At 44.3% G+C, this 15,511-nt stretch overlaps 1 protein-coding gene across 2 annotated transcripts in view; it reads left to right on the forward strand.

Moving 5' to 3' along the window:
• LOC101172373 (rho guanine nucleotide exchange factor 10-like protein) overlaps positions 1–14,828 on the forward strand; it is a 57,415-nt gene extending 42,587 nt beyond the window's left edge. For both annotated transcript variants that reach the window (XM_023957076.1, XM_020714359.2), the window contains exons 14-29: positions 2,852–2,968; positions 6,030–6,122; positions 6,250–6,420; positions 6,729–6,874; positions 6,973–7,121; positions 7,257–7,372; positions 8,120–8,247; positions 8,320–8,420; positions 8,500–8,621; positions 9,745–9,831; positions 9,960–10,183; positions 11,466–11,623; positions 11,723–11,865; positions 12,402–12,567; positions 12,712–12,828; positions 13,841–14,828. In XM_023957076.1, the coding sequence (XP_023812844.1) occupies positions 2,852–2,968; positions 6,030–6,122; positions 6,250–6,420; positions 6,729–6,874; positions 6,973–7,121; positions 7,257–7,372; positions 8,120–8,247; positions 8,320–8,420; positions 8,500–8,621; positions 9,745–9,831; positions 9,960–10,183; positions 11,466–11,623; positions 11,723–11,865; positions 12,402–12,567; positions 12,712–12,828; positions 13,841–14,379 (2,577 nt within the window). In that variant the 3' untranslated portion in view covers positions 14,380–14,828. The remainder of the gene's footprint in view (positions 1–2,851; positions 2,969–6,029; positions 6,123–6,249; positions 6,421–6,728; positions 6,875–6,972; positions 7,122–7,256; positions 7,373–8,119; positions 8,248–8,319; positions 8,421–8,499; positions 8,622–9,744; positions 9,832–9,959; positions 10,184–11,465; positions 11,624–11,722; positions 11,866–12,401; positions 12,568–12,711; positions 12,829–13,840) is intronic.
• Positions 14,829–15,511: the final 683 nt, after the last annotated feature.

Consider the following 15,511-nt stretch of genomic DNA (forward strand, 5'->3'; position numbering starts at 1 on the left):
CCTCAATTGGATTTGATATCATGATGGTCCGATCGTGAACAGTTCTTGCCAACAGAGGCATGTCTTTTATCCGTTTTATTATCTTGTCTTTATCCGATAAGTCGTCAGAAAGTTTATTTGCAACATCAAGCATGAAAGATTTGGCAAACTCCCCATCTGTAAATGGCTTTCCATTCCTCACAATTGCCAAAGCAGCAGCAAAACTAGCCGAATTCCAGTCACCTTGTTGGGCCCAAACAGCTGCTGGCTAGCTTCCTTTCTGCTGTCCCCTGCAGGATACTTCGACACAAAAGCAGCATGACATGTGTCAAGGTGTCGTTTATTATTTGACCATTTCATTGATGCAATTTTATCATTGCACATGAGGCACACTGCAGAACCTGCTCTCTCCACAAAGGCAAATTCCTCTGTCCAATGCTGCTGAAAAGTACGATACGCCTCATCTTTTTTTCTTTTAGCCTTTAGCCTCAAAAGGGCTTCTAAAGTTGGTTAGCTAACAATGCGAGTTCACAATAAGCCGTTGAGCAGACCCTTTTGTGCATAGCCACATCGCCCGCTATTTATGACATAAAATACGACAACCCCACTTGAACAGTGTTTCTGCCTCATCTGCGTTGTCTATGGCAGTGTTTTTCAACCAGTGTGCCGCGGCACACTAGTGTGCCGTGGGAGATGGTCAAGTGTGCCGTGGGAAATTGCCCTCATTAACTGATCTAAAAACATTTTTCATCTCCAGGAAATCAGCTCTTTGTTCATCCAAACAGGTCCTGATAAAACACTGAGTAGTTAGGAATATAAAAGATCTTAAAATTACTTTTTCTTTGGGTTTATTTAATTCTATTAAAGACATTTTGATAAGAAGGACTGTACCGCGATTTACCTGCAGCTATGACAGTTTGCGGAAACGTCCTACCCCTTTAACTGTCTCCGCCAATCATTCTTGAAGGTTTAATCAAATGTCATCAGTCTGACCAATCAGAAGTGCCTAAAGTCTTCACTTCCTTGTTCTAAATTCTGCTGATAAAGTCGCTCAGTTCTAACAAAAAGACCAGCTAAAGCTCGTCTTTAGCGGTTTAGCTTTCCACAGAGTCCGGTGACAGACCGTGGAACAAGTGAACAAAACAACGAAGCTCAGAGATGCGAGTCTTTCTGCAATTTTTCGACAGTTTTCACACTACATCTCCCATGATGCATTGGCTTAAAGGGTCAGTGTCCCAGCGCACAACGAGTTGTCCTTGTGAAACGTCTTAAAACCACAACAAACAAACAGTTTCTAAATTTTCTAATTTAACTTTCATTTCATCTCTTAGAAAAAAACAGCCGCAACTTCCTGCTTTTCCGGCCACAATTATCACAAAAATGCACGTGAGATTGCGGGCGGTGGGGGGGGGCTGTCGATCAATACAAACCATGAATTTCTGCTTTTTTTTTTTTTTTTTTTTGGATGCTGGTGTGCCGCGGGATTTTTGTCAAGGTTAAAGTGTGCCGTGGCTCAAAAAAGGTTGAAAAACACTGATCTATGGGATTGATGAATAAATAGACACCATGACATGTACGGTACAGACCAAAATTCTCATTCAAATGAATGAGAAGGTGTGTCCAAACTTTTGGTCTTTATTGTATTTTTGCCACTTTCACACTGAAATTACTGTGAACCGGCTTTCTAGTTGCCGGTGACAGTCGCCGATTCGCGCATATGCAGAGGAGTCTGATGAAACATTTTAGGTCTGCGAGCCAGATGTGGCTCACAAGCCATGGGTTACCAACCCCTGGTCTATAACCTGGACTCGGCTGCAAGCGTCCAACAGACTGTTTACAAAGAGAAAACCAGGCTCCGCCCCATCTCTGATCTTTATCTTCACTAGGGGGTGGAGTCTGCTCACCTGTGTACCTGCACTTCATGAAGAGACTTATGGATGCGAGGACTTTGGGCAGCTTCCCCGCCTTTAGTTAAAAAGCAAAGGTTAATAAAATCTTTAAAGCCCCTCCCACTCTGCTGTGCTTCATCCTTTGATTATAGGCGCCGCCCCTCCGCCGCAGAACTTTTCTCATAGACACAAATTTGGAGAATTTTCTTCAAATGTCTTAATGTTTGTTTCTTTCGCTGGTCGCTCCGCTTCACGTCCTCTAATCGTGGCCGGGCTCCTTTATGACCCCCCTGGGTCACAAACAGATGGATGATATACAGAAGACTGCTGTAGAAAAAGGATCAGTTTCCTTGTGGTGATGCAAAGAAAGCGAATAACGTTTTAGAAGATCTGCTTTTAACATGGATTACTGAGAATATATGGAAAAATCCAAGAAAGAGAAGAAGATTGTTGATACAGAGACTGATGCTTCTAAAAGAAAAGACACGTTCACTAATCAAACATAATACAACGTTCTTATCATTTGAATAAATCCTGAAATGTTCATCTGGTGTTGTTTTCTGCATTTTGTGACCGAATTTCTTTACAAAATGAACCCATTAGCCCTCACAGTTCTGTCTGTGATGGAATAAGAGCTGGGGCTACTAAAGGCAGACATACGGTATTTACATCCATCTCTGCAAAAGTTGGGATATTGTTTGTATTCGTGGGGGAAACACAGACACGCTGCAGAGGCCGGCTCTGAGATGACATCTTGGAATGGGCGGCACCCACAAGGAGCGAAAGGCGGTGCATCGGGGAATAGAGCCCTTTTACTTACAAGCAGGAAAAGAGTTCACGATAATAACTCAAATTTCATAAACAATCTGTTATTTAGTGTGCCAAATGTGATATATGATCATATAGGTGGATATAATTTGGTTTGAAAGGGTTAAGAAAAGGATGGTTATAGGCCCTTTTAACATTGTTTTTGTCCTCCACAGTTTTCAAAGTCCATGGTGCAGAGCGTGTACAGAGACTACATCAACAATTTCACCAAAGCCATGGCGCTCATCAAGAAGGCCTGCGTGTCCAGACCTGCCTTCCTGGACTTCCTGAAGGTGCACGCAGGTTTACACCTTCCTGTTCAAACCCACTTCCCCACCCCCCCTTTGAAGAAGCTGTTAGTACTTTCCAGAGCTGGAGAGCAGAGCTTTGCTTTCAAAAGTCTGACCACATTCATGTACATAAAGAGATATATATAGCTATATTCACATATATAGATATGTTAAAAACAAGTTCACGTTTTTATTTTAAGCACTTTTTATACTTGTTAAGCGGCATTTCTCCACTGAGGTTCTGTAAGCACTAAACAAAAAAAACATTAACATGTGAGGATCAGAGGAGACAGACTTTCTACCAGAGGAAATGCAGATGTTTCTTCAGCAGAGCTGAAACATCAGGACATCAGGGGCCTGGTTCTTCATGTTCCTGCTGCAGATGACCTCCTCTCTCATCATGCATTTCCTCTAAAGTCTTTTATCCCAAATATTTTGTTTTTTGTTTTTGTTGTTTGGGAATTTTGAGATTTAGGTGGTTTTTGGGAACACGGGTGTCAACAGTTTGGAAAAAGGGGAATTTTAATTGAACTTACTGTACTTTAATGCATAAAAGTGTTCCATATTTTGTTCATATAAATGAAAAAAAAACTAAAACTTTTATAAATAATTATACTACATCAGGGGTCTCAAACTCCATATACATGGGGGCCACTGAAGGGTCTAGCTGAGGGAGGGCCACAACTTCAACGCACACACGCAACTTGTGAGTGCCTGAGAGCCAGTAAATTTGTATGGAACATATATTATACTATTAACTGTACTCTATTATTAACTGTTTTCTGTACAAAGGTTACTCATAAAATTCTCATTCAATAAAATAAAATATGTAAATAAAAAAATCAATAAGTAAATAAATCAGTAATACATTTCTGTTCATTTAGTCTTCTATATCTACTGTTTTCTCATTTAAACGTCCTTATTAACACAGTTCAGTTAACACTGTTGAATTATAACTATTAAAACCAAAAGAAGACTCCAATTCTACAGTTCTGTAAATCCATCAATGGTTCTTCTGAACACGGTTCTCTTGTCTTCTTCTTACTGATGGACACTTGGCAGCACTTCCTCCCAAACAGCTGAGACCCTCAGTGTGGATGAAGATTATTGTCTGTAAATCTGGACTGGACTTGGATTTATTGAAATTGAAGGTGGAGACGTCAGAGAGGATGTGCTCCCAGTTTAGAGTCTGTGTTGAATGTTTTTTTTTAAAGTTTACTTTTTAAACCACAAATCAGTAAAGGAGAAACAAAATTCAGAAACCATTTTTGGATTTTCTTTCTTATGAATTTTGCACATTTAAACCATGGTCACAAGTTATTGTAGAGCAGCCGGTCAGCCACTCCTATATTTTCATAGTTGAATTCAAACTTTGGTTCATAAAAGAACAGGTGCCGTTCACTGGATATCAGAACAATCGTTACAGATATTGTGATCAAAGGAAGGCTCAAAAGCGGATTGAATTTCATGTTGGTGACACCAAATAAGTGCAGCCAAGATGCACAATAAGCGTGTTTGAGATCACCCAGGTGGACGAAACGCTGTGCAGATCACCTAGTGTGTGACGGAAGTTTCTGTTTTTGCTCCAACATCACCTGTCAATCATCACAAAAATATCACCAGAAAGGGGCGGGAGCAAGGCGCCAACCTACGCGAACACAGCTGGAAATTTAATACTGCACTGACTGCAAGCTGCCATTTGACTACAAAACATTGCATTATGGGAAACGTGTCCGACGGTTTTTGTAGTTGAGTGATCAATTAAAATAATTTAAAATACGAATTGATTAAAAAAAGGCTACATCCATTACAAAACATTCAAATAAATATAAAATATATAATAATACAGATCGTACTGAGGGGGAGAGGCACATTAAAACTAAATTAAATGTTAAGGACAACTCCAACTTCCTGTTCTCCTTCAGTCTCGCTGCAGCTCCACCTTCACCCCCACCCCACAGTCTGGTCTCGCGAACGATCCAGACGAGGCGCTGGTCATCTCTATCGTTGCATTTTCCTTACTTTAAGTGTGTCGTATTTACTGTTAAAGCCCCGTTAGCTGTCACGCATGTAGGTGTGGGACATTTATTCTCCTCAGCGATCCATCTCTCGTGGGAGTGGTATGCTGCAATGAGTGACAGTCGGGCACGAGAACCGTTTGGTTGGGGTTGATGATACGCCGCCGCGCGCCTAACTGTAACCTTAACCTTAACCTTCCTCCAGGTCCGTGCGGCCCAGAAAAAACTTCAGCACTGACTGCATGTATTTAGAAAATTACGAGCGAATGAATACGTTCTTAAAAGGAAAGTAAGGAACTCCTTAATGTGTTCTGGGGAGGGGGCTGTCAGGTTTCCTGCCTTAAATGTTTCCCTGCTTAAAAAAAAAAAATGTTTCCCTGCTTTTCAAGCTCGGTCAGTGTCACGCCCCCAAGAGTCATATGCCCCACTGTGATTGGTTGCTCTGTCAGCTCCGCGCAGAACACTGAAAAAGTGTCATTCATACAACATTAAACTTTCATATTAAGGCGGGGGCCACAAAATATCATCTTGGGGGCCGCAAATAGCCTGTGGGCCGCGAGTTTGAGACCCCTGTACTAGATAAATAAAGTAATGACAGTAGATCACATGTGGAAATTCAATTTGAGATAAATACACATTTGACATTCTTGTTGGTGCATTTACAGTATGCTTCGGCTCAGCTCTCACTCTTTTTCCGGGGGGTCACGGAGTCCTGCAGGTCTGAACTGAGGCGGCTGACAGCTGCAGTCTTCATACAGAGCAGCTGAAGCCTCTTTGACAATCCTTTAAACCTGAACAGAAACTCTGCAGCCGGTAAAAAACAGCTAAATGCTGCTGTGAATCTGGCTGCTTGTGATAAAAATGTCAAATTTTTCGTTTAAATATCTAAATGTTTTCAGATAACAGAAAAACATAGACATCAAAGGAAACATGAAACTGAAGTGGATAAGGTTGAGCTTGTCAGTGTTCTGATCTGGTTTCCTCTGAATCGTGTAGCTAAAGTTTCTAGTTTGGACTGTGAACGTCTGTGCTGCTCCTTCCTGTAGATGAAACAGGCGTCATCGGCAGACCGGATCACGCTGTACGGGCTGATGGTCAAGCCCATCCAGCGTTTCCCTCAGTTCATTCTGCTGCTACAGGTGAGGTACAGGTTTTTGATTCTTCATTTAGGAACTGTTTTGATGTGAGGAGAAACATGTTTACAGGAAAAAATACATTTTCACTACTTTCATGCTGAGGTGGAGTCTTCTGGTTGTGGTGCCTCAGGACATGTTGAAGAATACTCCGCTGGCCCATAAAGACAGACTTCCTCTGCAGCTGGCTCTCACCGAGCTTGAGATCCTGGCGGAAAAGCTCAACGAAGAGAGGCGTTTGGCTGACCAAGAAGCAGAAATCCAGCAGCTGGCCCATAGCATAGGAGACCGCAACCTCAACAAGGTGAAACGACACACGCTTTCACATTACAACAGCTGGATAGGAGAACAGTGGGTGGCTGTGGAATGGTATGTAGATGGAGAACAGTTATCGTTTGGAAAACAGTACAGTGGGTGGTCAGATACTGTTGTGTGGTTAGAGACCGTTGTGAGGTTGGAAAACAGTAAAAGGGGGAATGAAAATAGATTGATGGACAGCTGTGCAGGTTTAAAGACAGATTTTTGAGCATATTTACAGCAGTTATTAGTCATCTTGAAGCATTTCTTGAATGGTTGATTGAATTTCTTATCACGTCCTGCTGTGTGTTCCAGCTGCTAAACTCGGAGCAGAGGCAGCTGATCCACTCTGAGCTGCTAACTGAGACTGTCTATGGGGACAAAGGTCAAGTCCTTAAGTCTAAGAAGCGAAAGGTGTTTCTCTTCAGTGACTCCTTGATTTGTGCCAACATCAACTGGAAGTGAGGCTGTCTCCTGACCTGAACATTTCTGTAGTTACACTGACCACTGCTGAGGGCACTGCCACAACCTTGACCCTTGTGACCCGTTTGTTCATCAGGGGTCCTCCTGAAATCAGCAGCCTGGTTCCCTTGGGAGCCAAATGCTCCGTGAAGTGGTGTGCCCCTGTGGCACAGATCCAAGTGGAGGAAGTGGGGCAGGATGGGGTTGTGATTAGTAGGCGGCATAGCTCTGCCTCCACTACTACAGGTAGGTCAAAACATGGCACAGGTTTTTAGTGCAAACAAAAATGTTAAACATTGAAAGCTAGCGGAGCAGCTCCTTCAGAAGAGTTTACAGTTTAATGTTTTTATGGTTCAGGTAAAAGCAACTGTTTATTTGCAGGGAGGTTGTTCTTGGGGCCCCCGAGGTTATTCCAGGAACTGGAGGAGCTACAGCATGACCTGGCTGTGGTGGAGGAGGTGTCTCTGCTGGTGGGCACGTTACATGGACTCTACCAGGTACCAGTTACCAGTTCTCCACATGTTTGTATGGTTTAACATACAGCTTTCTTCATGTTGGTTACTCTCACAATTATCGATTTAATCCTGGTCTTCAAGACCGACCACCCTGCTGTCCCTGCAGTTCATGCTGTTGATTACCTGGATGAGGTGCGTTCAGTCAATCAGCATGAGGAGACACCTGAATCAGCAAATCAGCAGATAGGACTGTAACCTTCTAACAGGACTTCAAACAGGGTGACCTTAAAGACTGAATCCTACATACTATCCAGAAAACCACAAGCAGTGGTCATTGGAGAACTTCAGTCAGAAAAGTCTAAAAATTGTTACTCATCTCCACGTATAACAAAAACTCAGACATGAATTTCACAAAGAGGACAAACTTCTCTAAATATTCTCGTATGTGTTTCAGACCTAGGCTCACGCAATATAATAAAACCATTCAAAACTATACACAGTTCTTGAAAAGACTTTATTGTACTCAAGTCCTGTTTTTTTGTTGTTTATCATTTCTATTGTTTAAAAAAAGGACTTGAAACGTTTTTGGGTCAAACCAACCTTTTTCAGGTTAACACTCCTTACAGTTTTCTCCACTTGTCTCCTTTTGTTAAAGCCTGTCTCTGGAGTATAGCTTGTCTCCGGATTCAGTGTTTCAGGAGTTCTTTGGGTTTTTCCTGTTTTTCTGACGACTTTGCTTGTTTGAAGGAAATGTCAGCATCTGTCTCTCTGTCTGCCTCTCCTGGTCAGAACCTGAACAGCACAGTGTCTCAGGACTGGTGCTGCGCTCTGCAGAGGCTCATCCGTCTGAAGGAAGAGCAGATCCAGGACGCCAACAAGTGCTGCCTGCGTCTGTCCATTCCAAGCCGTCCAGACAGGTGAGGCGGCTGCAGCTGCAGAGGAGCTCTGCAGCTCTGTCTGCACGCTGACACGTCTGCTTTCCTTGTCAGGTCTGGACGCCCTGTGAGCATTATGGTGGTCTTCAACACCCTCAGCCCCCACAGCAAAATCTCCTGGGTGAACCGCATCTACCTTGCTAAGCTGGCTCAGAGTAAGCTCCAGCAGCTTCTCCTCCACCATCAGAGTGGAGGTTGGGGTGAGACTGAAGCTTCTCTCTCTGTGTCCTTCAGGAAAGGAAAACTCTCCTGGATGGGAATGTTATGAAGATGACTGCAAGACCCAAACCCTGTTTGGTTCTCCACTGCTGACCTGCTCTTTGCCGGTTCTGTCCTCCAGGACACTCTCTCTGACGGTGAGGACAGCGCCACATGTGGCGCCATGTCTGAACTGCAGGTTCACATCTCACTATGGTTTCACATACTCTTCTCTCTGGCTGCTATGAGGAGCAGCAGCACGACACTTGGGTTTGGCGATTCATCAATCTAATCTATACATTAGAATTTGTTGTTTTAGAGAATTTATTTTTGGGACTATCTGGATTTTATTTTCTCTGCTCTCTTGGGCTTCTGTTGTTTGGAGTAAAGTCAGTCCGTCGGTCTCTTGCAAAGCTCAGATGTGAAAACGGCAGCAAAGAGGAGCCTCTTCCACCAGGCTGAGAAACAAAAACACCAGCCCACGTGACGCCAGAAACGTCCCCCGTGAATCAACTGAAGGCAGAATTAGCAAAAAAGTTATTTTTCTGTCAGTCTGCTCCCCTTTAGTAAATAACATCTTTAGTTTTTCTTTGTAAATTAATGGAATAATAAGTAGATTTTTTTATCTACCAGCAAACTTCTCTGCTGAGTCAAAAATGATTTTGGTCTCTGGTTGTAACCTCAAACTTTGAGCAATCATCAAATCACAAACGTTAAAATCTGTTTCAAGGCTGTTGTTATCAGAAATGCTCTGCTGAGTCATTCTAGTATTTCTCTGTATGAGGTGCTGAAGGTAGCGGTAGCTCACAAAACATCTGCTGCTTACTTCTGCAAACATTTTTACAGCTTGGATTTAGTTTGTATTTGTGTTGGAGCACATTTCCCAAGGAGATGTTAAAATAAAATAGTTTTTGTTAAATATATTCTGTCAGTTGTAAAATTAGGAAGAAAAAAATAAATTCAAAGAAAAACCAAAAAAATTGGTATTTTATTTTTTGGCCATTTGGCCCATGGCCATGATTTGGCCATGAGACCCTCTGAACCCTGTGAGCAGGTGAAAGCTGTCAGGTGTGTTTGTCTGTGTTAGTTTGTTTGAAGAAAACTTTGAGGTTCTTTCAAATAGTTAAACAGTAAATAAACGCTCAGTCTCTCATGTAATTCTATGTCTTGTTTTAAGATTGGCAGGACAGATTACTAATCGGATTTAGAGCTGATAAATGATCCTTCAGGAAAAGCTGGGATTGCTGGTTTGACACATTGGTCTGCTCTGTTCTTGTCCAGCTGAAGGCGGCTCTGCACAGTCCTTCTCAGTCCACCCTGCTTGGTCTCTGCTCCACCACCACATGTCTGCCGCAGGGTTACCTCTGGGTAAGTCTGTTGTGTTTGGTCAGTATGGTCAGACAAAGATATGTTTTTTTCTCAAACTTCTCATGAGAGAATGAGAGCAAACAGGAGGAGGAAGAAGCAGGGACATATCTGCTGTCCATGGTGTGCAGGTTGCTGGTGGTGGAGGCGGCTCTCTCCACGGCCAAGTAGATATCTTTTCTTTGAACCGAACCACACCTCGCTTGGTGAAGAGCATCCCACTGAGGTCCCCCGTCCTCTGTCTGGAGCTTGTGAGGGAGCCAGGTCCTCGGACTGATGAAGAAGAGGAGGAAAAAGAGTCTGGGAGGGTCACAAGGGCAGAGAACATCATCTGTGTGGGTCTGCAGGACGGCAGGTCAGTCCCTCTGCCAGCAGCCCCCTGAAGAACCTTCAGGACATTTTCTGTTTTCCATCATGTCTCCCTGCTGCAGCCCTATGACTTTAACAGTACTTTATTTTATATTTGTGTGTTTTTTCCATTCCAAATGTATGATCTCCTCCCTGTAGTTCCCACCTGAAACCACAATGATCACAGGAGCTTAATTTAAATTGATTGTTCGGGTGGTGGGCGGCTCATGGGTTCTGGGGGCCCTGGCTTCGTCCTTGGCCCTTGTCTCGGTGTCCGGCGCCCGGTGGCCCCCATGGCTGCCGCCTGGTACGGCTAAGCGCTCCTGTCCTGTGGCCTTGGGGCCGGACACTGGGTTCGCTTATGCCTTTGGGCGTTGGGGGGGCCCCTGTAGGGGGGCCTTCTCTGTGCCTGGCTGGTGGGGTGGGCGATCCCCTCCTCCTACCCTCCCGGACTGCCTGGGTCCGGATGCCAGGGGGGCTCCTGGCCTGGGGATCTCTCCTCCCCTCTCCTGGTCTGGCTAGTCTGGCTGGGTAGGATCTGGTTCACCTTATTAACACACGGTTCACGTCGGCAGCATGCATGTATCTCCACCCCCATGTGCACACTGCCACACTGCTCCCTGTCTGCTTCATCCCTCCTCCTTACCCACAGTGTATTGATGGACAGATATTTTCCACTCATCTTAGTGTCAGATTTTCACCTTTGATGTAACATTTGTCTTTCCAGCAGATCTGGTATAATTGTTACAGCTTAAAATAATAACTTATTCAAATCAGTGCTTGTATCCCCCACTTTCTCACCTCTCTTCCTTTTACTCTCTTCCCCCTCCCCCTTCACATTCTTCCCCTCTCCCTCCTCACACACACTAAACGTAACAAATAAATAAAAGAAAAGAATACGACAAAAAGGGGTTTATACAAATCTACACCCTGGTTTCTCTAAGCTATATAACCTCTTTTTGTGATAGTAAAACCTGTCCAACACAAAAAGCCTTCAGCTGTAATCTGTTTGCTCAGCTGTTGGACAGAACAAGTTAAGAAAAAAAAAAATTAATTTGATTGTTTTTCAGCTTTTACTGTATTGTATGTTTTTATCGTTTAGGGATTTGTGATTTTATCTGTGAAAGGCGCTATATAAATAAAACATACTTATTTACTTACTTACTTAGACTGATGAAGCTTTTCAAAAGCATCCTCACAAGAAGAATCTCCTTAGTTAGAGGATGTTGACCTCACCCACAGGAGCACAGGCCTCTCAGTCCCTGAGGTGTTGCTGTTTTGTGCTTCAGCATTCACGTGCACAGCAGTGTGGACACGGCTGTGGAGACTCTGCAGACCCTGGTGAACCCGGACAGCTGTCCTGTGCTCTGCCTCAAACATTCGACCTCCTTCCTCTTTGCTGGACTGGCCAATGGTAAAGTAGCTGTGTTCCAGAGAGCAGCTGGAGGTGAGCTCCCTGCAGGCTATAGGTCCACAGGTCCAGGATAAACCAATCAGAGGCCCGTGTGAGCAGAAATGCTAAAACCACATGTGTCGTCCTTGTCAGAGATGCTATGGGACGCGGACTCGTGCAGACTGGTGCTGCTGGGCTCAGAGCCGGTCCACGCTCTGCTTACAGTGGAAGATGCTGTGTGGGCGAGCTGTGGCCATCATGTCTCTGTCATCCAGGGAGAGGGTCTGCACACACAGGTATGCATTTAGGACCACCTTTTGTTTTAGCGTGTGAACCAGCAAACCCTCCATGGTCATTACCATTGTTATAGTTGTCGTTGAGAAGACGGGTCGTCTTTGTCGGGTGAACTGACATCAATAAGGTAGCATCACTAATGGTAAACTTTATCTCTGACTTCAAAGCATTGGCTGCTCAAGAACTGAGTTTTCATTTAACTAAGTAGCAAACCTTTTAGTTTTCCTGAAACACCAAGCCGGGATCGTGTGCAGACAGAGACAAAAGGATAAAGTAGGTCACAGGAAACACCAGACGCTCTGTGGAGCGTCTGCAGGGTAGAGCATACGCTGCTGTGAAAGGACTCCAAGGACGAAACATCTCAGTCTGGTCACAGGTCCACCTGGCTAAAGGTGGACACTGATGTCTGTGACTGAATCATCCATCCATCCCTTCATCCATTCATCCATCCATTCATCCATCCATCGCCTTAATGATTGGGTGCAGAAATGGTCAGGAGCCTCAAAGAGGCAGCACTACCCTGCTTTGTGTTTTGCAGGTTTTGGAAGTTCACCATGATCCAGGCTGCCGGGTTCGCTGTATGGTGCGTTCAGGAGCTGGAGTCTGGATGGCCTTCACAAAGGGCTCCTCCATTTACCTGTTTCACACTGAGACACTGGAAGCTCTGCAGGAAGTGAACATCTCAGCCCGTTCCAGACATCCAGGCAGGAACCCCATTGATCACATCATGGACATGTCCTGGTGGAATACATCGCTTTGTCTGTCTGCATAAGCAGGACATGTTCTGAACTGCAGTGGCTCCTAGCAGCCGTCGTGGTGCTGGTGTGCTCAGAGTCTCTCTGTTTCAGGTCAGCTCACGGTCTCCTGTATGCTGATTTGCCAGGGTTTGTTGTGGGTGGGCACCAACCAGGGAGTAATCCTCACTTTCCCTGTTCCCACCCTGGAGGGCATCCCCAGGATCACAGGTCTGTGCTGGAACTCCTGGACCTGGTTCTTTCTGTAAATGCAGCTTCTGCAGTCAATCCAGTCCGCCCACCCTGCCAGGCTTCTCCTGTGATCATGAGGTTTACAGAGGACAAAATACAACAACAAAAAACTACTCTTACTGTCCTGCAGAGGGCGCTGTGAATCATCCCAGCTGTTATGACAAAAGATCTTCTTTGGATCCACATCAGCTGAGTTTAAACACAGCTGTTCAAAGAAAAGCCATGAATCCTCTTCTAAGAGATGAAATACTAAACTTATTTTTCCTTTTCAGAACTACAAAAAATAATGGCAAGGCATGTGAATAGTACATGTATAATAAATAAAATATGCCAAAGTAACAAATCCGACAAACATTTGTGTCATGAAGGGATGTAAAAACCAGCTTCACCTTTAACCCTTGTGCTATCTTAGATGACCCCCCCCTTCCATTGACGTGTTCTCCCTACCATGACAAAGGTGGATAAAGGTGGAAAGATTTCATGTAATCCATGGACACCAGTGAAGATCACAAATCATTGAAGAACAAAGGTTCAGAGCACTGTCTAGTGGGTCTAGATGACCCAACTCCCAACATTAAAGTTCCTAGGATAGCACAAGGGTTAAAACTATTTCTCTATCTAACCGATGTGAGGATTTGAGAACAGGAGCCATGTGATGGGTTCTTTTGGTTCTTGTCCAAATCAAAAGAGCTGCGGATTTTTGAGACCTCCAAGTCTCTTTTTGACTGAAATGGAAAAAGAAGATTAGTTTGAAGCTAAAACTCAGCTCTGTTACAACCTCAAGATTTCTAAACTTTCGGTTTTCATTCCTCTCTAAACATTTTTTCCTTTTTTTTTAAATGTAACCCATCCTGAGCGAACTCTGGTTTTTAGGGTTTTTAGACACTTTTTTATAGTTCTGACACCTGAGTAGAGTTCTGTGTTGAATCTTTCTAAAGTCAGGACATTGCAGTATCAGAGGTGGGCTGATTCAAATCTGTTATTCTCCCAGGAAAGGGGAGAGCATCTCTAAATGCTCACTGTGGCCCAGTGGACTTCCTGGTGTCAGCTTCCAGGACTCTGGTTCCGGACTTCCTCAGTCGAGGCCCCGTCCTCAGCAGCAGCCAGGATGGAGAAGCAAGTCTTGGAGTTGATGAAAGGGCGGATAAACACAGCTCCTCCCAGGATCCAGAAGCTCCCCCTTGGAAGGGTCTCCTGCTGCAGTACAGAGTCACGTCCAGCTGCCAGCTGCCCGGGAAGCTGCTGTCTGCCCAGCCGGAGGAGGACGGAGCAAGGACCCCCCCAGATCAGCCAGAGCACAGGCCAGAGGACGGCTCCATCTATGAAGTGAGTGAGGACCCTGATGTGTGGGTCAGAGGCCAGGCCATGGGGTTGGGGGACGAAAGGGAGGGCAAGCGCAGCAGAATGACCTCCACAGCCGTCTTCTCCGGTGGCAGAGGGTTCTGCAGGACCGGGCAGAGCAAGTCTGCTGAGAACTCCACCGAAAACACTCTGCTGGTGTGGCAGCTGCCTCTGATCCTCAGCCAGTGACCTCAGCGAGCCATTCCATCAGTGAGCTTCAGCAGCCGCCCGCATAAGCTGTCTGCAGGACGGAAAACAGGCACCGGAGATCTAAGCTCCACCCACAGAGGCGGCTCTCCTTCACCTACAACCAGCAACTACTTTTTAGAAAAAAAGTCATTTTCAGTAAATTTTTGATTTATTTAACTTCAGTCTAATTTTACGAATCTTTGGATTTTCCCACAAAACTAGAATCAGAAAAATTACTTTGCAGACACGAAGACGATTTCAGTCAGAGGAACACTAAAGCATGGATGATGGCTTTAACATGCAGAATTGAAAAAGAACCCATTCTCCTTCTAATAATTCAGTCCAATTTAACTTTATTTATAAAGCTCTTTAACAGTCTTCGCTAACTCAAAGTGCCATACAAAACAAAGAACCAAAAAAATAAAAATACAGTCTTTTTTCTTCCTAGACATTTTGCCTGGCAGCTCTAGACTCGGCATCCGATGACACATCTCTGCACATCTCCCTTATTCCTAAAACTGGCCACCATCACACTTCTCCACTTCTCAGATATCTTCTCTCCAACTAAGATCCTGTTGAACAACCAAGTCAGAAACTCCACTGCCATCTCTCCTAGAGACTTCCATAACTCCACAGCTATATCATCAGGACCAAGTGCCTTTCCACTCTTGACTGAATATCTTTACTGATCTTTTTTACTTCCTGCTCCACAACAGTCACCTCTTCTATTCTTTGTTCTCTATCATTTTCTTCATTCACCAACTCTTCAAAGTATTCTTTCCATCTTTCCATGACACTACTGACACCTGGGGGGGTTCAGTGTCTTGCCCAAGGTCACTTTGACACATGGGCATGCAAGGTGGGAATTGAACCTGCAACCTTACGATCATGGGTCAACTGCCCTACCGCTGCACCACGGCTGCCCCAGTGGTGACCTCGTCCGTGAAAAGGTTTAGGAAACTTTAATGATTTACCACAATATTATCATAAAAATATTCCTTTTTAACATCTTTCACTGTAATTTGTTCTTCTTCTACTGCATTCCATTTTACAACGTCCTTTTGTAGCTGCACAAAAACAAACAAACCAAATAACCTCAACCTGATTTAGTTGTCAGAAAGTAAAAGTTTAG

The sequence above is a fragment of the Oryzias latipes genome, chromosome 7, assembly GCF_002234675.1.
Source record: "Oryzias latipes chromosome 7, ASM223467v1".
Classification (NCBI taxonomy): Eukaryota; Metazoa; Chordata; class Actinopteri; order Beloniformes; family Adrianichthyidae; genus Oryzias; species Oryzias latipes.